Source organism: Parasteatoda tepidariorum, chromosome 1 (genome assembly GCF_043381705.1).
Source record: "Parasteatoda tepidariorum isolate YZ-2023 chromosome 1, CAS_Ptep_4.0, whole genome shotgun sequence".
NCBI classification, from domain to species: domain Eukaryota; kingdom Metazoa; phylum Arthropoda; class Arachnida; order Araneae; family Theridiidae; genus Parasteatoda; species Parasteatoda tepidariorum.
Genome location: NC_092204.1, coordinates 86,440,901 through 86,464,560, shown reverse-complemented (window position 1 = coordinate 86,464,560; position 23,660 = coordinate 86,440,901). Strand labels below are relative to the sequence as shown.

Here is a 23,660-nt window from a genome sequence, read left to right as displayed (position 1 = left end):
TTCAATACAGTGTTGTTAAACTATGTTATTTGCTTGGTTTTCAATATTTGATGTAGTGATTTATATGGTCTTCTATCTTTAATTTAATGTTATTTTATAATGTTATTTGGCCTTCAATTTGTTATTAAGTAATGTTTTATAGCAGCCTTCAGAATTCAATGAAGTGCAATTAAATAATGATATTTAACCTTCAATTTTCAATGTATTATGAAATAATAAAAAAATTAATAATTTTTTCTTTTAAATTTTTTAGTGTTAAAAAAATTTGTGTTAAGTTGTCTTATGTTGATAATTTTTTATTAAATAGAGATATAATATATTTATTTCCAATAGTTAACCCTTCATTTTGTACACATTTTTATATTAAATCATATCGAAATCATATTAAATCATTTAGAATGTTTTGGTATTTATTTCAATGGTCTTAATTTATTGTATATATTTAATATTCCTTTATTTTAGAATTCATATAACCAGCATTAGCGTATTCATGTTTTCTTGATTATTTATAATGTGTGCTATAAAATTATGTTCTACACTATTCAATTAAGTATGTAATTAAAATGAGACAGAGCTGGTGGAGGGTAACAGGGGACCTGTTTGTGAGTACAATCTTATAGAGGTGCTCAAATTCATATAAATAATCCAAAATCAGTTCCAAATTTAAAATGCTATTCTTTTTTTTAAACATCTCCAGTTACATGTGCTGACTTCAGGTTTCATAACTTTTTCATATTTCAAATTATTTGTAATCGAGTTACCTAAAGATTTATCGAAGTGTTAAAGAAAAAAAAACCTCTTAGAAGTTAGGGAGATTTCCGTATCCTGATCTGTGGCAGATTAATCGCCAAGTCTTGGAAACTTCCGGGCAGCGGCCTGCAAGAAACTAAAAAAAAACATCACAGAAAAAGGACCAACTCAAAAAGTATAACTCGTAGCCACCCCCAGACAAACATCTATATGTTTTATTAAAATTTTTTTTAAAGAAATTTGCAAGTTTAAATGGCACTATGGCGATTGTAGTTGGCGTGCGACAGATCACGCTACGGAAATATTCCCCTAAAGTTTGCTGGGGATATGACAGTGTTCTTCCTAAGCATTTTCTGAAGGGCAGCTTGCTTTTTTATCTCAATAATTGCACCCTCTATTACAAATATTTACTTTGCTAGGATTATTCTCAACTGGTTAAATTTTTAATAAGTATCTTTTTGGGGGAGGGGGATATAAATAGTTTTTTTTTTTTACAGTGTTCTTAAAACTAATTTTTCAAATAATTCCTTTTTTTTTTTAAATGTTAATTTTCTAATAATTTTCTGTTTAAACTATGGAGCAATGTTTTCAAGTTGTTTATCAATTAATCATTTTTTTGCTAGTTTACTTTTTTTTAAAAAAAGAAAATCTACACAGAGATTGCCTTTAAGCATGCCTTTAATTGTTTTTATAATCTAAAAATTTTTCTCTTATGTTGAAGAATTACCATTTGAAATATACTTATAAAATAGTATGAGAGGATAATTTAAAAATTAGTAAGCATAAAATTCAGTTATTGCATAATACATATCTGCCAAGTCTCCTGTTTACCTATATATTCTCAAATTTCTCTGTATTTGTTTATTTTTTTAAATAATTAATGTGAATTTAAAAAAAAAATTGGCGATACAATATCCGCTAATGACAAATATTTCTATAATTTCTCAACAGATAGTGCTATTGCCAGTACTAAAGTTTGTTGAGTGTTATTAGTTACAGTAATTATAAATAACGATTAAAAAAAATTTTTTTTAGAATAAGATATATATACATATTTTTTACTTTGCTAAATAAAATGTAAGTGCTTATATTATTTCTTAATTTTGAATTTCTGTTTTTGACTTACATGATTATGCGTGATGTATCAAAACTTTACTCGTAGCTTAAAAACATGTCGCTAGTAAAATCTCCGTTATTTTATTCCTCCAATGTTGGCAGGTATGATAATATTACGCATTTTGATATATATTTTATCACATTAAGTGAGTGCCCTCTCATAACTCAAAAGTACCTTTTTCAGCTCATGACTGGTAGTGTTCTCCTTCACAGATTCTAATATTTATTTTCTTTGTTAAAAAATTTTAGTTAAACTCACTTCAATCAGAATTATATGTACTTTATCCTGTTAAATTTTCACATTTCTTCAAATTTTGAAATATGTATTGTCTTTTGAGTTCTTACATTAAATGCAATAATTTTTCTTACAATATGCTTTTTCCAAAGGCAAAAAAGCATAAATATAGATTTTTTTTTTACTGTTCTCTGCTCTAAGAATTTTGTGAATTTTAAAGTTTTTAGATAAATGTAGGATAGAAAGAAAAAAAACCTGAGCTGACCTCTACTCGCAATAAACTTTGTAATAAAATTTTAAATATAAGTAGACTTTGAAAATTATCCAAATAATCAGATTTGTTTGATGATTCAGTTTTAGATAAGCAGCTCTCTACTGTGATACTTACTTTTTATAACTGTATTTTTTGTCAGTATTCTTTCTGAGTATATAAGGATTCTTTTATAATGCTAGCAGCATAAGATACTGCAATATTTATTTTTGCTGTTAAAGGCAATAACCATCAAGTATTGAAATTCATTTTATTGTTCTTTACAAGTATATAAGTCTTTTTATATATATTTTTTGTACGCTTGTGTTAAAATAATTTATTTTGTCTTCTTAGGATAGTGACAATTTATGGTGGGATGCTTTTGCCACTGAATTTTTTGAAGATGATGCCACTTTAACCTTAACATTTTGTCTAGAAGATGGCCCGAAACGATACAGTAAGTATCTGTTATGTTTGAGAAAAATTCTGAGATACATTGATTTTAAATTTTCAAGCTTAATTTTAAGTATTTCTTTCTGCAATATTTTTTTGCATAAATTAGCTTGGAAATTATTTTTAAACGTCTACTTAATGACCCCGCATTAAATTTTTATTTCGAAAATTTTCTCATTAATATGATTTGATTATTAAATTTGATTGTATGCAAACTATGGTTAAACAACAGTTTTTGATATTGGTATATTTATACAAGGTTATGAGTTAAGTAAAAAAAATTAAAATATTAAAACTTTATTTGGTGTTTGTAAAAAGTGCTTAATTTTTTATCTTTTTAAGAAGAGATTTTTTCTTTCCTTTATCGATTGTCATTCTAAATTACAAAAAATTCATGATTTTTATAATTTTCTCTGCAATATTAATCAAAAACTAGTTATTTTATCATGATTATGTAAAGTTTTTGAAAATGTTTTTGAATTTTATTGATTTTATGTTTATAAATTAAAAACTTTAAAGGGATAAAAAAAAATAATTTTTGTTACTGCACAGATCCTAGTTATGATTTTTTTATTTTTTTGGAAAGTGATAAAAAATATTTTTGAGTGCTTTCAAAGTACTTAAAATGTGCTTATTTTTTGTTGAAAAATCTGGCCCAGTTTTTAAAAGCTTTAATTGCCTTTTAATGTTTATAGTTAATAACTAATTATTATAATTTCCTTTGTTAAGATTACTTCAAACTTCTCTATGTGGCATTATTTATAAATATAAAAAATATATCAATTTTAATTATTAAATGCATTTCCAATAGTGAAAGTTTGTAGTAGCTTTTAATATATTATAACTGCTCTTTCTTTGCTTATACTACATAATGAAGATTTATTTATACAGTTAACCCAGTGATTCTAATTCAAAAGGGAAACTGTAACACTTTAAGCTTACAAATAAATGTTTTTTAAAAAACAATCATTGTAACATTGAATTGTATTTAACTAAAATACTCAATAAGAAATGAACTTGGCTTAACATTAATAAATTTTAACTATACTTTGTATTTTTGATAATGTTATAATAAATTAAATACTTAACACACTACATGTAAGTTTGGATAAGCCACATTTTTTAAATTGTTTTAGATAATGTTATAATTGAAAAATAGAATTTCCATGTAGGCATTCAAATGTTTCTGTATATTTTGTTGTTGCAGTCATTAGAAATTCTTCAAACTTATAAAATAACTATCACCTTTGGAAAAAGTGTACCTTATTTTATCGACCTAAGCCCTTCATATACATAGTTTATTTGTTATTTAAAGCGGTTAGAAAAATTCTTAGATAAGTTTAAGCTTTGGCGAAAGTATACATTTATATTTAGAAAGCTTCTTAATCTGCATTCAATTTATAACTGAAAATATTTTACGGATTTCTCTTTTTAGGTTGTAGATAGCATTACAATCATTTAAAATTTTATTTTATTCCAGCTATTGGAAGGACACTAATCCCACGTTATTTCCGAAGCATATTTGAGGGTGAAGTTACAGATTTGTATTTTAGCCTAAAACATGCAAAAGAATCTTTTCACAACACAACAATAACTTTAGACTGTGATCAATGCACAATGGTTGCTCATCATGGCAAACCCATGTACAATAAAGTAAGTTGAATTCATCATTTAATTCTTCAATTTGCTGTCTTCTACAAAGTTTTTTGCACTGCTCTTGAACCTATTTTTTTTTTATAAAGACCTGGTTGCAGCTGCATTTGCAATCTCAAGTGTAGTAAAAAACCTGTTGCTGCCCATTAATAAATGATCTACCTATGGTTGATCTATTAAATGAATTATAATAATTTATTTCATTTAATAGCTCAAAAGTGGAAGTTTAATGTTGTCTCTAAATATTGAAGGGGTAGACATTAAGGAAGTTTATTCATTGGTCAAGTCAAACACATATTCACTGGTCTATTTACCCGTGCCAATCAGGATTTTGTTTTAATAAAAAAAGTTATTAAAGGGAATTTAAATGACATACTTACATTAAAACATGATACTAAAAATTAAAAAAAAACAACGCATATCATTGCTTCACATCGATTGCTGGTCCGAAAGAACACTATGATTACTGTATGGTGGTTTGAGTTAAATTTTTAGTGGTCCTAAATTAACAGACCAACATTAATTTGCATAGTTGTGTATTGTTAATAAAAATTATCTTGATCATAAGCAATATTTTCTTTCCTATTATTTCTTATGATGAATGGATATAACATTCAAAAGTTAAATATGTTTAGATTAAATTAGAGAGAATTTAAAATTAAGTTAATAAATAAAAAATAAAAAAAATAGATAGCTCTAAATTGACAGTTTTTTCGAGACCACTATAATTTTATTTGGATCACCGTATGTTAATAATAAAATAGATAGCTCTATATAAGCTAAAATAAAATAGATAGCTCTAAATTGACAGTTTTTTTGAGACCACTATACTTTTATTTGGATCACCGTATGTTAAAAATAGTTAGTTCCACGGAACAACAATAAGTGTAAAGGGATGTAATGATATTTTGGTTGGAATTATTCTCTCAAAATAGCATATTCTATCTAAATTGTGAACATTTATTTTTGTATTGTAATCATTCATTTATACAGGGCTGATTGTGCTCCGGATTTCCGGACTTTTCTCTAAGAGTGATCCGGATGTTTCCGGAGATCGAATGTCCAGACGTTTCAAAAAATCATTGATCACAGAAGTTTCTGGAAATCAAATTTTCAAAGGTGGAACTTAAAAACACAGTTTATTTTATTTGTTTGTAAGGGAGAGTCAGAGATATATTTTATAAGCTTATATTCATGATTAATATTCGTTTTTTTATACGTAANAACCTAGTTGCAGCTGCATTTGCAATCTCAAGTGTAGTAAAAAACCTGTTGCTGCCCATTAATAAATGATCTACCTATGGTTGAGCTATTAAATGAATTATAATAATTTATTTCATTTAATAGCTCAAAAGTGGAAGTTTAATGTTGTCTCTAAATATTGAAGGGGTAGACATTGAGGAAGTTTATTCATTGGTCAAGTCAAACACATATTCACTGGTCTATTTACCCGTGTCAATCAGGATTTTTTTTTTTTAATCAAAAAAGTTATTAAAGGGAATTTAAATGACGTACTTACATTAAAACATGATACTAAAAATTAAAAAAACACAACAGCATATCATTGCTTCACATCGGTTGCTGGTCCAAAAGTACACTATGATTACTGTATGGTGGTTTGAGTTAAATTTTTAGTGGTCCTAAATTAACAGACCAACATTAATTTGCATAGTTGTGTATTGTTTATAAAAATTATCTTGATCATAAGCAATATTTTCTTTTCTATTATTTCTTATGATGAATGGATATAACATTTAAAAGTAAAATATGTTTAGATTAAATTAAAGAGAATTTAAAATTAAGTTAATAAATAAAAAAAATAATAAAATAGATAGCTCTAAATTGACAGTTTTTTCGAGACCACTATCATTTTATTTGGATCAATGTATGTTAATAATAGTTAGTTCCACGGAACAACAAGTGTAAAGGGGTGTAATGATATTTTGGTTGGAATTATTCTCTCAAAATAGCATATTCTATCTAAATTGTGAACATTTATTTTTGTATTGTAATCATTCATTTATATTCTCTTGTGACTTTTTTCTAGTCACTTAGTTTTCTTATGTTTTTTATTTCTACGTTTAAAGAAAATAGTTTAAAGATCAAGGGGAAAAACTGATTCAAAGGAAATAAATTTCTAGGTGTAAGAATTTTCAGAAGCATTTGATTAAAATCGTAAAAATATGCGAGAATGTCACCAGTATTTATTTACATCTCCTAAAAATTTAAAAACAAAATTTACAATTTATGATGTTGGAAAAATAAATTAAAATTTTAGAATTGTGTTGGACCAGAACAGTTTCTTTTCTCAAAATTCCTCACCAATACTTATTCACTAGTCCATGCATGTTCTTCTTGTACACACATAGACAGGAATCATTTTCCTCCAGAACAACCCATCTTCTCTGTGTAGTAACTCTTGGAGAGAACTGTTTTCCCATGTTATTGATTTGTCAAAACTTTGTAATTCTCAAAATGCACAAGATGGCATTCCTAATGTCATTTTTGTGAAAAATGGTGAAACTTTTCTTCCTCCTTGATCTTTGTTTATCAAAGCATAAAAATTTTCAAAAATATTAGACTCGCATATATATGTAGGATGCCCATAAACGAAGACAGTGGAAAAACCAATAAGGATGGTACTTATCCTTAGATATTTTAAGAAAAAGCTAATGTAAATGAGTCACACAGACTCATTTTTAAACCAAACAAGTTTACTGTTACATTTCCAACTAACTCTCTTTTACTTCAAAATAGTTTTAACAGTCTTATTAAGGAGGGAGCGACATCAATTGGCCTTTGTTGGTTTTATCACACAGAAGTTGTTTCGTTTGTCGCATATGTACTTACACAAAAGTATCTTTTGGTACTGAAAACATGTCTTCTAAATTGTCTCCTGTAATAAGCTTTCAAATAATTTATTTGTCTTTTTTTTCTTCTTTATTTCTAGATGTTAGGGGGTCAGTATCCTAATGAACTTATGAAAGAACAACTTGCGAAAGATAATGCAGTTGTGGTAATGTTATTTTTTAAAGAAGTTTAATCATTCTCAATTTATGCGTTTATAATGTATGCTTGTTTTCTTCATTATGTATATTTTTATAGGTTTGTACAGAAGGACGTCTAATTCTAGAATTTACTTTTGATGACTTAATGAGGATAAAATCTTGGCATTTTGCAACGCGGCAGCATCGAGAATTGGTCCCTCGTAGCTTAATTGCATTACAGGTAGAATACAAAGCTTAAATTTATTATTTTATCATGTTCATGTTACATTGTTAGATTTACATTAAATTATTAGCCGAATTTTTTTTCTGAAATGTGTTTGTTGATAAGCAGAATTAAAGTGTGGATTTTATATTTATACTGTAGCTTGTAATTTAGGTAAATTACTTTTTACAAAGAAGGATTTATTTTAATTATTATCAATGTAGTTTATACAAAAAAAGATTTATTTTTTACAAATGCTGCCAATTTCATTGGATTTTGTCAGCTTTCAATTTAATCAAAAATCACCACAAATCTTCCTGTTTTAAAAAATTTTCACAAATTTTTTTTTTTTTTTACCCTGTGTACTGCTGGAATTGGAATTAGAATTATTGTTGATTTTTGAACTTTGAGTAGAAAATAAAAGTTTAAGTAAAAGTAAGATATTTTAAAAAGTAAAAGTAAGTTATTTTATGTATCGAAAAAAGAAAGAAAAAAAAACTAGATGGAGAAGAGTTTTTCTAACTTTACTATAAACTTTAAACTTTACTATTAACCTAAAAAGGTTAATAGTAAAGTTTTTTTTTTTAAAAAAAACCACTTTTACACATCTGGCAACTTGTAAGATGGGACTGAGCATGAAATAGGAGAAGAATTTCATATAGGATATGAATTACGACTGCATTTAATAATGAGTCAATGACTTATGAACCGACCTTCTTTTGATTTCAAAGAAATTTGATGTAATGGACATGTATCATTAAGTAAGTAATTTTTAATTTGAAAATTCTCCAAGTTATGGATGTGAGAAAAATTAGAAATGGCGAATTTGCATACATATAGATGGTTGTGACTTTTTCCTCACAGTGGTAAAAGAAAAATTCAAACATCATTGCAAAGCCAATTAAATGAATGATAGTATTACAGTGACCTGATTTGACCCTAAATATCTCAAAACATGTTCTCATAAATATACGAACAAAACATACTTTTCGCCACAACGTTCTTCTACTCGTGTAACAATTTCTAGTCTGGTGTCTCAACTGAAATGCTGTACAAATTTGATGCACAATGCAGCTGGATAGTTCTACTGCTCAATTGCTACAATACTCTGGAAAATACAATACGTCTTGAAAGGTAGTCAAAATCTCAATTTTTTAAGCCTGTCGGAAATTGCAAAAATTTATGTTCATCTATAACTTTTGGCACTACTCAGAAACTGAAATTCTGCTTTTAGAATATATATCTTATTTTTAATGTTGAGAAATTATTTACTTCTCGCTATATCTGTAATGTGTGAACTAGTTTCATTATGTAATATTGATCACACTTATTTTTATAGAAATTATTTTATGAAAATTAATTATAACTTAATAAGCAAATTAGCTAATTTTTTTTGTTAAGCCAACCTGATGTCCATGTTTTAGCATGAGTAGGAAGGCTTATCACTTTTTCAGATAAGAATGAGAAATAAATTTTTTTTTTTGGAGGATTTTGATTTCTTAAACTATTGTAAGGCATATAATTTATAGCAAATCAGGAGGTTTATTACAAACTTGTGTAACATTTTTTAATGATCAATACAATTTTTTGTTATTATGCCAATAATAAATCTTACTGATAAACTATTGAAACCTTTCTTTAACTTATTATTTTTATGTAATTCACTGTTTAATATATTAAAAAGTTTTGCAGAAATTCTAAAAACTGAAATCCGAATTGGAAAATAAAAATTTTTTCTTCTAATGCATCATTAATTTAATGTAAAAAAAAGTTAATAATTAATAAGTAAGTTAAATAATTGTCGGTTTTTATAGCTTCGTAACAAATGTGTTTTAAAAATATTAAAGATAAGTATTATTTGACAAAACGTCAAATAAAAATAAGTAGTTCTAACAATCCTGAATAAGAAAGAAAGTTATTTTACTATAGAAGATAAAAAGACAAAAGCAAGTATCGAAATAAATTGGTACTTTGGATAGATATGAAAGGAAACTGTGAATACTATAAAAGTGAATTGTAATTATGATTTGTTTATTAAAATCCTCATATGCTGTCAGAACTGAAGCATATATTCTAATTTAAAATGAAAACACCCTGAATTTTTCATTATTACCGTTTCGTTTTCTCTGCTCACAAATTTAGGCATTGCATAGAAAATTTTCTCTCTTTTTAATCGCATAAGCATTATACTCTTTGAACTTTCACTAACGATGTCTCTTTGGATTATTATTTTCCGGATCTGCTGATGTTGTAAATGATAAAACATAAATATTGATAAAAAGAACACGTAGTTTCAGTCTGTGCATAATCCATTTATTTATGATATTTTATTATGATATTGTTTGGACTCGTGAAAATTGAGTATTATGTAATTTCAATTTAAAAAAAAAAACCTAATTGTAAAGCAGTTTCATAAAAAGTCATTTTATATGAAATTGAGAAAAATGTTGAGAGGAAATAAATTGAATAAACTTAACATTAGCATTCTAGCTTATAATTTTCTTTTATTGCCTCTTCATAAAATAATTATATTAATGCTTTATAACATTAAGTGACATTTGTTATTTTTATTTACAGGCTCAGCAACAAGATCCAGCTATGTTGGAACAATTATCAAAAAATATTACCAGACAAGGTTTAACAAATTCTACTCTGAATTATCTCAGGGTGAGTTATTAGATTTTTACTTTGAATACTTAAAGAGCTAAGTCTGATATTCTATGAGAATCATCCATTGGTGTGTTTTTTTTCCCAGGACATCACTGAGCAAAGGCAAAATCAGGGTTCCCATGAGTCAGGGAAAACCTGTAACTGTCAGGAAATTTTATTTTAACTCTAAAATGCAAAGAATAGTCAAGGAATGTTACAATTTTTTTACGAAAAGCCTGGAAAATAACCAGTTTTCGTTTAGTAACAGTAATCTGTTATTGAGATTCGAGTTAAATACTTCTAAAATCTATTACAATTATTTTTCACAATTCCACTTTTCAGAAAAACGTTACCATGTTTCCATTCTCATTCTATTTTATGTTTTGTCCACAAAATCTAATGTTTGACATACAGAAATTTGATGGAAAATTGCATGGTATAGGTAAATTATGGTTGTGGATTTTCATTGAAATTTACCTGATATGCCTAGGAAAGTCAGGTAAATTTTTTTCTTTCAAAAATTGAGTGGAAACCATGCAAAATCCTCTACACACCTCTTGCTTGTCAGAAACCTTATAAAGATTAGATAAGGTTTGGTTCAAGATCAGACATAAAAGTTTCCAAATATATTTATTTCGGTTCATTTAATTTTTTCTTCTTATTTATTTTTTGTAGTGATATAATGTATTAAGAAATGCTCTTACAGCTAAATCTCCATGATCAATATTTTAAGTCTAAGCACAATGCAAAAGAACAAACACTGATACATTCAATTTTGCCCAATAATGCCCATCAAACTTTAGTTTGATGAATACCAGTTTGTCTGAGAAGTAAAGGTGGTCTGTGTGTAATGCTGACCGCATTGCCACAATATTGACATTGGTTATTAAATTCTGATGTCTTGACCTCCCTGGCCAACAATGTGTTGTATGCATGGAATCTTATGTGTGTTTGTATGTGGATATGGAGCTGTATATGATATGGCTGTATGCATATTTTCAAATGAGAAAGATTTTTGTAAACAGCTTACTGTTTATGGGCAATGCGCAAAACAAAAACAGTAAATTTAAGCCTCTTTTATTTAACAATACATTGCTCCTATTATTACTTTTTAAAGTTAAGATGCCAATTCAAATTGATTAAGATGTCATTATGTTCCTATTATTGCTTTTTCAAGTTAAGAGGTCAATTCAAATTGATTAAGATGTCATTATGTTCCTATTGCTTTTTAAAGTTAAGATGTCAATTCAAATTGATGTCATTATGTAAGATGTTTTTCAACTAAGCTTTTCAAATGATATTTCAAGTAACAGTTTTTATTACATTTCTTGGCTGTCAATATAAATCTTAATCCTGTTTTTTAATTGTAGTTATGTGTGATTTTGGAACCCATGCAAGAGCTTATGTCCAGGCACAAAGCTTATGCCCTCAGTCCAAGAGATTGTCTGAAAACTACTTTATTTCAAAAGTGGCAGCGAATGGTTGCACCTCCTGGTCAGTTTTTATAAATTTATTGTTTCTTATTTATTTATAAAAATAATAAATGTTTTAAAAATCCGAAATTTATTTATTAAAATAAAAAGATTTGATTTCTGAAATTTATAAATTGAAAAAAAGAATTTTTTTTTGTTGAAGTTCTTAGATTATGGCTTTTATAATTTAATGTTTGTTTTCTGAAAAGCCAAGGAATATCTTAAAATTGTTTAACTAATCTCTGTAACAGGAATTATTTCTAGACTTAATAACCTTTAAAAAAAATTCTATGAAATAACATACAATCAAAGTTAAAGCATCTGTAGAAAAAAAAAAAATTCTTTAAATCTAACAAGGTCAGGTTTGATTATGTAGCTTTCACGTTTTTATGTTAAAACAAGTAATTTTGATACCAACTCACTTTCTTGGGAACCTCTTGAAATAATTATATGAACTGGCTTCTACAAGAAGCATATATTACATCCAAAAGTTTGAATTTAAAAGTAATATTAAGGATTTTATTTATGTTTGCATTAATCATGGGTACTAAGAAGATATTAAGGTCTGAAATTGCTTGTTTTACAATTACTGGACAAGGTCTATCATCACCTTAGTTAACCGAAGTATTGTTCAATTTGTTTGTCCCAAGTTAAACATCCAATAAAATTTAGTGTGCCTTTTAGCATATGTTGTATGTTATTTAATCTGTTCAAGATTCATATATCCTTGTCTAGAAAAGAGCCTTTTCTTTCTTTCTTTTTTTTTTAAAAAAAAATGCATTTCTTTTAAAAATTATCTAATTTCCATAATTGCCCAATCTTATTGTGATTTAATTTTAAGAATGTATTTTAACTTTTTTGTTAAAGAAACTTTTTAATAAGATTGAGGATAATTCTTGAAAATTTAGTTTGATGCTTGCACTTAGTATTTTTAAACTCTTGACTTATAACTCAGTTCTTTGTAGTTGGCAGAAAAGTCTTAAAAATGTAATTTTGCTAAATTATCTTAAATATATGCTTTATTATTTTCAATGGTTGAGTTAAAAGTCTTTACATATTTTGTTAAATTGCAGTTGTTGTAATAGTTAATAATAAAATAAAAGCCAACTGTTTTATGTCACACAATATCTTGCTTAGTTTAAAATTTTATTGATTAATATAATTTTTTAAAAAGATGTGTTGATTTATTAATTTTTCTCTTTGAAATTAATCTACACACAGAATTCAGTAACTAAAACTTACACCTAGCATGACAACCAAATCAATACAAGAAATGTTTTTATTTCTTTCTTTATATTTTTAGTTTATTTCGTTCATTTATTTTTTATTAGTGTTTTTGTTTATATGTTGTATCTTCCTATTTCTATTTAGTTTTTATTATTATTATTACAAGTTTGATTTTGCATGCATGCTGTGCCCTCAATGTTGCTCTGTCATTTATGTTTTTTGTGTTGAGTCTTACTTAAAAACATTGAGGCAGCACTTTGGAGCTGGGTGCAATGGTAGCTTATTCCTTCATTAATTTCAATATAGGAGGTACACACCGTCCTGGTCCGAATGATTTTAAAATGCAACCGGAAGTAGGTAGGTCTAATATGTTAATTACAGGGCTTACTTTATTATTTTACCTCTTGGTGGTGGTTTAATGAATAAATTTGTATGCTTTCTATTCAATCTCATATTTAAACTCTGTGAAAAATAGTGTGTTATATTATCCTTTTTTAATATTACTTTTAATAAGTAAGGATAAAATTATGTTGGAACGAAATTATAATATTGCACTTCAAATTAAAAATTTCTGCTTGAAAGTTGTTGTTTCTGTACATAATGTGAAATATATTTTACATTATATAAAGAGACAACAGCTTTCAAGTAGAAATTTTTAATTTGTAGTGTAATTGTAATTGCTTATTATAAATTGTTTTTCACAAGTTGTAACATTAAGTTGTATAATGGTTGTTTACCCTGTATTGTTGAGCGTGATAAAATTACTATCTCGCTTCACATAAAAAAATGTTTAAATTAGCTTTTAAATTCTGAAAATACTATGTCTTAAAAATAATATAAAATCTTTTTTCAAAATTTCCAAATATAGCAGTTTTAGAGCAAAATAGTTATATAATTTGTATATTAAATTAGCAAGTTAATTTTATTTGCATAGAAAAGGTAGATGTAGTCTGTCTATATTTTACCATGTAACTATGAACAACTGCTTTAAGCTTATGATGTTTCTGTCCAACATTTAACAAAAAACTGCATTTTAATATGCATGTTTTTCTACAAAACACACTAGTGTTTGTTACTTTGTTTGATATATAACTAAAAAAATGTTTTTCTAAGAGAAAAGTCTTAACTGTAGTTTCTAACTTTCCATTGTTTTATGTGTAAATTATAATTTTATTTCTTGTTTGAAAAATTACAGAATGTTTTAAATATGAGATTTCTGTTAATATGTGGCTTTTTAATGCTTTGGTTTATGGTATTTGGTTTGCATGTTTAAATACCATTGCATGATTCTTTTTATCCTGCCATTTTTTTAATTATATTATTTCTATTCAATGTATTTTTGTATTTGTACTCTTAACATGATAATTCACATAATTGTTATTTTAAAATTGTTACTCCACATAATGGTAAAGAATTATAATTCTAAGTATATATATGACTACTAATAATTTTATGGTATGGAGAAAGCACTCTAAAATTTGGGCTCATTAGTTGGTATTGGGAGTATAATATATTTTTATTTTCTGTGTTTGCATACTATATGCGGTTTTATAATAATGTTTTAAAGCTACCTTTGTATAGGCTAATTATTGGCTTATGACAGTGCAGAAAATTGAAAAATATACTCAATATCTCACTACCTCTTCACTCATTAATCATTTACATATATGTTTCTCTACACTTGTGGATAATTTTTTAATAATGTAAGCTCATTTAATTACGCGCTATTATTAATAAAATTTGCAAGTAAATAATTGTACGCTTATAATAATCATGTCTATAGAATCGAAACAATATAATAAAAGAATTTTAACAGTTACGATTTTTTAATATCTAATATTTTATAATTTATTATTAAATGGTTGCGTTCTTGTGTATTAAATTAGAACAACTTCTAAAATAAAAATTGCGATCTTTAATACTTTAGAAACTCAACGCCCACCCAGTAAAAGACGCAAGAGGAAATCATCAGCGACTAATAATGCTAACAGTACAGGAACTGGTGGTGGAAAAAAGAAAAACATGTCTCCTGGTCCTCCTAATTTTTCGTTGGCATCACAGGTTTGTTTTTTTAATTGAATTATAATCATTCATCTTAAAAAGAATGTTTTTCTCTCATGGGATTTATGTGAAGAGATTTGTGGGGAGGAAAAAAAAACAAACAATTTTCTATGTTTTGTTTTTATTACAACAATCAATATTTTTACCTCACACATAAATGAATTAATCTTAATTAGTGTATGTATGTCTTTGTTTTGTTCTTTATAATATTTACCTTTAAATGCTTTTTCTTGTGACATATTCCCAAAATAACAAACTTTAGAACGTAACAAATTTAAGTTACGATAAAAATCTTGTTAAAAATTTATTTCAATTATATTAAAAGCAATTTTCTTATTAATACTGGTTACTTTTACGATGCAGTTTTCTATCACATATTTACTATTAACTTTTCACGTTCTATGTAAATAGGCAACTTCTATGACACAGAGTCAGTGGAGCATGCTTTAAATCACCTGATCACAAGAAAAACCGTTGTATAACTTTCAAGTTATTAACATTCACTCTATAACAGGTTTTTTTTTTTTTAATTCAGTAAATATTTTGTTTTTCAATGTTTAATTTCATTTTATAACTGTAAAAACTAACTTAACTATAACAGTACATAATAGCTGTTAAACAACTAGGAAAAAAAGAAAAGGAATGCAACTATCTCAATTTACTAAAGTTTAAATCAACTGATTTTATTTAAACTCTTTTCATCTATCTTGCAATGGTTTTAACAATTTGGAATGAGCAGTACAAGGTCATTGTCAAAGAAATTTGCACCTATGTTTATTGTTTAATAGTTAAGAGATGAAAAGTTCAAAGAGTTTTTTAAGAACTAATAAATAACTATACAGGCTGTATTTTTGGATGGATGACTGTGCAGTAAATTATAGTTTATTAATGTATTTATAATTTTTATTCTATGAAAAATGATTATTAAAAGCCATTTAAGTTTGGACAACTTCTCTAAAACTTCTAGTTTTAAATTTTTCAGAAGGAAAACAGAATCTTAACTATTGTTCAAAATCTTTTGAGCTGTCTCTTCCTTTTTTATTAATTTCTAATTCTGTTTGAATGTATTATTAAAAAAATGCTTATGTTCTTAGGATGACCTTATAAGTTTTTCTTCCCCCTTCTTTAAATCTAAGGTAGTGTGGCAAAATGTTTTAGTTAGAATTCATATTTTCCCCCCTTCTAATAAAACTGTGTTATACTTATTAAGTAGAAAGGAAGGTAGTAGTCTACAAACACATTTCTAGAGGTCTGTATAATAAATATAAATCTTCAAAAGGAAAAATGTAGAGTTCTTAAGCTATTAATTTTTCTTTCGACACTTTAAAAAAAATAATTCTCAAGCTCTGTGAATTGGAGCGACATTTATGTGTCTTATTTATCATTCTTATAATCTGTTGAAAAGTTAATTTCGTTGTTAAAACATAAATCAACTATCAAACATTTGTGTATCACAGAATTTTAAATTTTAATTGAAGCATTGACTTTCTTTTATGTCATAAACTTGCTTATTATAATGGAATAGAGAGGCTTACATATTAGTTATTATTATAATTATAAACAACCCTTTTTCTGGTACGAATTAATAATTACTTTTTATTTTATGTTTTATTCATAGAACTCAAGCTCTCAACAATAAAGCGAGTTATGAGTATGGCAAGTATTGTTATTTTCTTTCTATTGTATTCAGCATTTTGACCGATATCCCAGTTATTGCATTTGGGATGTTTTCATTGTTCATTGAGTGTGTTCTGAACATTTCAGTCAACTCTCATTATAAAACTTTTGTTTTAAACAAAAATAATACTGATTTGACTAATCTTTTTTTTTTTTAATATTAAGTATGTAAGTGTTGTCAGAGGACTTGGAACAGATTTTTTCAGCATTTTTTTGATCCTGCATGTATCTTATACATCTGCATACTTATTGAAATTACATCTGGAATTTCTCTGAATTAAACAAATTAACAACGTTTTTAAATCATCTAGCATGCATTGTGTTTGAATTTTTCATGCTCTGTAATAGTTTATAACAAAATTTAACATTTCTTTTAAATCACTAACATTTTGAACCTACTCAGTGAAATAAGTTAGATTGTTTTATTATTTAAAACAGATATATTGTTAATATTTTGCTATGTTAAAATATATATATTAAAATGTTCCAAAAGTTAGCTGAAAATATACTTGTGTAAAGTATTATATTCTAACTTATTATTCCATAACAGCTAAGTAAAGTTTATTTTATATTCAATGATAGTTGACTGCTTGTTCTTTTATTTCCAATACATGATCATAAAAATTGAATTAAATGTCAGGTGAAATTGCCAGATCAGATTTGTTTTGAAATGCTGTAATACAGTAGAATGAATTAAATTTCCTTGCCACTATTAACCTATTTTCCACTTTATTGATTCATTCAATCTCTATGTTTAACAACTAATAAGGAAAATATTGTTAGTATTTGTTCTTTGTTTTGATGTGTTATTCTTCTTTTCCAACATTCTTCTAACCTTTTTTTTAGTTCTGCCTCATTTGTCTTTTTTTTTTACAATTCTTTCTCTACATCAAATAACACTGTGTACAAAAATTAAACATGCATGTAGCCCTTTTTTTTTTTTAACCTTAAATTTAAAACAAATTCTGGCAACTTCACCTGCCTTATTTTACTCCTCCATTTACCGGAGACTTAATTTTAATGTGGCTGGAAGGTTTCCAGAATTTGTTTTTCCTTTGAGTCCCAGTTATGATAATTTGATTGATAAAAATTTATAAAACCAACCTAGAAAAAACTTGCCCATGCACTATGCCATGGTATGGCATAATAAATAAAATATAAATAATTAGAATAATATAGATTTACATGTTTTTGTAAATAAATTCATTATATGGCCTTTTCCCCTCTGAAGATATTTAAAATTCTCCTTAAAATTATTTAGACCAAAAATGAAAATTATTTAAGTTTTAAAATAACAATTTTAATAAGCTATATTTTGGTTTTAGTTGTCCTCCCACATATAAGTTAGATCTGTTTTGAATTTATGTTAAATCAGGACAAGAGGTTAAGAAACTCCTAAAATAAAAGCCAGAAGGTATTTATCTTAAATGATTACCTGCTTTCAGACTCAAGCCGTAGCCCAATGGTTGATACCAATTCCAAAACAAACATATTTTCTGCTATAAACAATGAGGTTCTTAATTATGTCAATTGAGTTGTTTAAAACTACTATTTTATTAAAATAATGCAGAAACAACGTAATAAGCAGGAAAACAGGCTTGAGACAGACAGAAAATAGTTTTAGAAGTACTGAGACACAGAAAGTAGAAAAATTATAGAATCAATCAAATTGCAATATGAACTTATTACCGTTGCTGTCACTCTTGAGCTAACATGTCACTAGAGTAGCCTCATCCACTGTCACATGTTTTGGATTAACAACTAACAGACCATTTAAAAAAAAAAAAGATTTCTGTATGTAGAGAGTAAAGGAGAGTGCTTTGAAGGTCATAAAAAAATATCTGCAATTTTTTTAAAAAGTATGATTCTTAACAATTGCTTTACTTGGTTGGTTTACTTTCTGCTCGTGCGTAAATTGTTTTCAACTTTTAACATCACATCTATATTGATTTTGCCTTGGCATTAATGATGATGCTTGCTTACAGAGCTGAAACAATTGTCTAGTCTCTCAAGCTTATTTATTTGTGCTTATTACATAGATTCTACATTATTTAACAACAATTTAAAAAAGAAAAAGAGTGCTACTTATAGATATTTGTTTTAATATTTAGAATTACTTTCTGTTTTAGGATGTTATGGTTGTTGGTGAGCCATCCCTAATGGGAGGTGAATTCGGAGATGAAGACGAGCGTCTCATTACTAGACTTGAAAATACTCAATATGACCCATCAGCAGCAGCTGCCAATGGATTGGAAGATGGAGATGAATTTTCTGGAAATCCTGGTGTAGGTCCGGGTCCAAATCCTGGTGGAGGTCCACCACCCTCCTGGTCTGGAGCTCCACCCAATCAGCCACCTGAACGCAATCAAACGGGAGGTCCTGGATCAGTCCCTCAGGCACAGAGCCAGGAAGACAAAAAACCATCTCCAGCGATAAGCCAGTAAACATCCATTAAAACCATGACAAAAGAATTAATTGAATCAATGACAAACTGTGAAACATTTAAGTATTAAAAGCTCTTCCAATAAAATACCAGTGCGGTACAAGTTTTCATGTGACATTTTAAATGTGTTATTTCAAAGGAACATTGTAGCATAGCAAAAAAAGACATTATTAGGCATTGTGTCCTCTCCCCAAATAGTGTTCTAAATAACTCTTGTACAAATACAAACCGATATCATCGTGTTTGTTGTTTTTATGGCAATTTTACTCTCCTTTCCGAAGGATTTTGTTTTTAAAATGGTGGCGAGATTTTATAATCGTGGGTGATTTTTATTTCGCTAGCAAAATTAAAGGATGTATATATTAAGAATTTATTCATTTGTAAAATTTTTTCATTTTATGTTTTAAATTCATTGAAATATTTAATAAACTTGTTGCCGATACAAGTTAGTTACTTAGTGTACATTACAACGCTGCTGGAAAAAATGCATTTAAATTGAATTCATTTAAAAGTTATCTGTAATATAATTGTAAGATGCTTCTTTAATTACAAACACATCTACATCCTTTAGTTTTGCCATGTCATGTTACTTTTTATAAAAATAATAAAAAAAAACATAAGTCTTTAGACCAAATATCAATGTATTGTGTATTTATAACTGGTTTTTGTGCTATGGTCACATACCATTGTGTAGCAAACTCTCAAAAAATAAAAACTATTTTGAAAGTGTTGATGGACTTATTATTTTGCTTCCAATTTTAGCTCGTAAAATTCGTAATCTATATTCTCATATTTCCTGTAAATAAGCAAAACTAAATGGCCATGAACAATGATTACATTATTTCTAACTTTACAGCAGAAAAAGCAAATTGTCTTAAATTAAAAAGTTATTTCAGGATCATTACAACAGCGCTTGAGTAGCACGTCAAACAAATTCCTCTATGTCAAACAATATGGCGATGTAAACAGTCATGAAGAAGTTAAACTCAATAATTGATTAAGTTTCGAGTTGCATTGTGCGTGAACTGCCACTAATATTATCTTGCATTTTCTGGCATAAAATTGCATTGGCTACAATAGATATTTTAAACAATATTTAATTTATTGTTTTCTTTCATAAATAAATGTTTATTTATTAATAATATGTTATAGCCTTTCACAAAAAAGTTCGAATGTTAGATTGAATACTATTTAACGTTATATAATATTAGCTCTAATATTAGAAGATAGGATTCGGAAGTCTAGCTTTTTCTAGCCGGGCAGTATTACATTACATCTTTCTAATGTTAGATAATATTTTGCTACCTGAGTAGGATGAAATCTATAACTATCAACGATAATTTTTATCAACACCCATCAGACCATCTGAAGTTATTTTTTAAATTACGTTTTCTTATTTTAATGTAACCTGTATAGTTTCCCTCACCATTTATTAAAAAAATAATTCTAACAATTTTCTATTAGCAATTTTATTTTTTCTTCCTTTCTTAATAACCAATTTTCAATGTATAATAAATTTATAGATGAGTTATTTATTAATAAAACATTGAACTGCTTTAAACAGTTTTGTCGAAATCATCTTATCAGCAATTCTGCCAGATTTCTTTTTCCGGGAGTGCGTTCTTCTCCTAAACAGGAAACTTCTGTTTTATTCTTTTAAATGTGAAGTTTGACACTCCAGTTGCCAGACATGCTATTTGCGATGGTTGATGGAGAGGTAATTTAAAGGGCTTTTTCCTTAGCTACATTAGCAAAAAACTCAAATACATTGTGCATAATTTAACGTGTTTGTGATTTTAAAACTTCACCCTTTTTAAATTTAAAAGGCATTTTTAGAAAAGCTTAAAGATGAAAATTCGAAAAAATATATTTGTTTAAAAAAAATTTCTAAAACAGAAGCTTGTGAAAAAGCGAAAAGATCAAAAAAATTAATCGAACGCTCTAAAAACGATGTTTCAGGCGCGAATGCTTTTTTCTCTTCATTCTAAGGGCTAACACAATAGACCGAAGTAAGATAACCCCTTTCTCTCGCCGACCCGAGCCGAAACCACTTCTAAACAGTGACCCCTACTGGAAATAGTCATACCTCGTTACCATAGTCACCGCCACAGGTTCAGACCAATGTCGTGCAGGAGTACTTATTTTTGACAAGCAATATACAGTGGCAGGGCTGATTGTGCTCCGGAAAAAATCCGGATTTTTCGCTACCAGTAATCCGGAGATTGAAGGTCCAGACGTATAAAAAAATCGTTGATCACAGAAGTTTCCGGAAATCAAATTTTCAAAACTGGAACTTAAAAACACAGTTTATTTTATTTGTTTGTAAGGGAGAGCCAGAGAGATACTTTATAAGCTTATAATCATGATTAATATTCATTTTTTATCAGTAAATAGTTGTTATAATCATAAACTCAAGAATAAAAGACATATTTGTAAATTTTAATTACTTTTCCAGGTCATCATAGGTATGTGTAAAATTGTAAATATATTTTAAGTAAACTCAGTGGCGTACCTAGAACTTTTGCCGCCCGGGGCGATCTCCAGTTAGCCGCCCTTTCTATTATAAGTCAATCAAATAGTGGTTTTTATAAATTAATACACATAAATAAATTATTAAGTTATTTAATCCATATTAATTAATACACAGAGTAAATTTTTTTAGACATATTTGTATAATATCTACTCTTCTAGCTTTCATACTTGAAAAATCGTGTGTAATGCTCTCAAAATTTATATTATTTGTAATTTCTTGTTCTATTGACAATATTGCAAGATTTTGTAGTCTTAATTGACTCATTGTAGAACGAAGATAATTTTTTATCAACTTAAATTTTGAGAAGCTTCTTTCGCAATTAACGACAGTGATTGAAATTGTTAAAAAAATTCTTAACAAAATTACAATGTTGGGAACAGAATTTTCCAACCTATACTGCTGAATAAATTTTAGTAGATCAAGAGGGCCCTTCCCCCCGTTTTACCAATGTTTTGCCGCTTCTTTTAGTGTAGGTACAGCCAAAAAAACCTGGATCCTTTTTCTTTCAATATGGAACTGTTCTTTATCAATGTCAATCAAGTCATTTATTTGACATTCAAATTCTTCATTTAGTAGGTTACACGGTATTATACACGAATATTTTCTTTCAATATTTTCACGAATATTTTCTTACACGGTATTATACACGAATATTTTCTTACAAGGCCATGCAACTGATCGAAGCGTTCTTTTATTTCCTTTATAATTCTGTCCATAGATGAAAACATTTCTCTTCGTACTTCTTCTTCTAAGGATAGCCNAAATATAATAATGAAATAAGAATCAACGTTTACAATTTAATATTTTGAAATTTATATTTTCGTATTTTTCTCAGAAAAAATTTGAAAACAAAAATGTATGTACTATGATTGTTTAGAGTGTAATTGTACATAGTTGCAAAATATATTAATTAAAAACAATTAGAGTACATAAAAATAGAGATTTTCAGCTTCAAAATGAGCTAAAGCAGAAGCGTTTTTGATCATTTTTAAAGAAGTTATGACACTTTGAATTTTGCCATTTTTTATAAATTTCTTGGTGTACTGATACTTTTGAGCGGTACTGTATATCTACTCATATTTCCTATAAATAGACAAAACTTAATAGCCATGAACAATGATTACATTGTTACTAACTTAGGCAAAAAAAACAGGGTGGCCACCCATCTGGAATTATCAGCGAATTTTTTTATACTGGAAAAATCAGGGAATTTTTTCTTCGATATTTTTTCAATTTCACTAATTTAAATTATTTACTAATTTTCTTAATTTAAGTTATTTCATCCATTATATCCACTTTTTTTAGACTGAAATGTTTTTATCCATTATGACCACTTTTTCTTAGACCAAACAGCTGAAATATCATCAACCTAACGATACTTTGCTTGCATCAAAATTTGCTCCAATATAACCCTGTTAAACTAGAATGTCACATAAAATTATCCCTTGGTTGCTAAACGTATGTAGAAACCTTTGACCTCTATGGGACTGCAATTTAGGTATTTGCTTCTGTTTTTAATTTCCGTCTGTGTGTTGAATCCATTTATAGTTCAAATTTGTTCTGATGCTTTAGTAGTAATTTTTTTCTATTTTGACAAAATGTTTTTGTATTTTTAAATAAAATTCTCCAAAAATTAGTTGGTTATAATTTGATAATAATAAATTTTATATCGCTCTCTTTTCTGAAAGCTTTTGTACTCCCATTCAAAGAAATCGGTAAATTATTTTTTCTCTGCAAACCAACCAATCACATTTTTTTACAATAGCTAACAGCAATGTTTGTTAACAAATTGCAGACAATCTTAAAAATTTCTGCAGAAAAAAAGATGATTTATTCTTTCGTATTTTTTTCAGCTATTTTATTGTTTCAACTCTTTCTTTACTCTGTTTTTTAAAATCTATAAATATGAAGATGCAGAATATGACAGTTTT

At 27.3% G+C, this 23,660-nt stretch overlaps 1 protein-coding gene across 10 annotated transcripts in view; it reads left to right on the top strand.

Annotated features, from left to right (window-relative positions):
• The window catches only part of LOC107436332 (LIM domain-binding protein 2), a 106,667-nt gene extending 86,740 nt beyond the window's left edge, over positions 1 to 19,927 (top strand). For 5 of the 10 annotated variants that reach the window (XM_071183326.1, XM_071183322.1, XM_071183334.1 and 2 more), the window contains 8 exons: positions 2,706 to 2,808; positions 4,285 to 4,457; positions 7,408 to 7,473; positions 7,563 to 7,685; positions 10,245 to 10,334; positions 11,687 to 11,810; positions 14,943 to 15,076; positions 18,883 to 19,927. In XM_071183326.1, coding sequence (XP_071039427.1) covers positions 2,706 to 2,808; positions 4,285 to 4,457; positions 7,408 to 7,473; positions 7,563 to 7,685; positions 10,245 to 10,334; positions 11,687 to 11,810; positions 14,943 to 15,076; positions 18,883 to 19,197 — 1,128 coding nt within the window. In that variant the 3' untranslated portion in view covers positions 19,198 to 19,927. Of the gene's footprint in view, positions 1 to 7; positions 53 to 2,705; positions 2,809 to 4,284; positions 4,458 to 7,407; positions 7,474 to 7,562; positions 7,686 to 10,244; positions 10,335 to 11,686; positions 11,811 to 13,321; positions 13,373 to 14,942; positions 15,077 to 18,882 lie in introns of those variants that run through there. The other 5 variants (XM_071183311.1, XM_071183306.1, XM_071183319.1 and 2 more) reach the window with 2 other exon arrangements.
• The last annotated feature ends 3,733 nt before the right edge of the window (positions 19,928 to 23,660 follow it).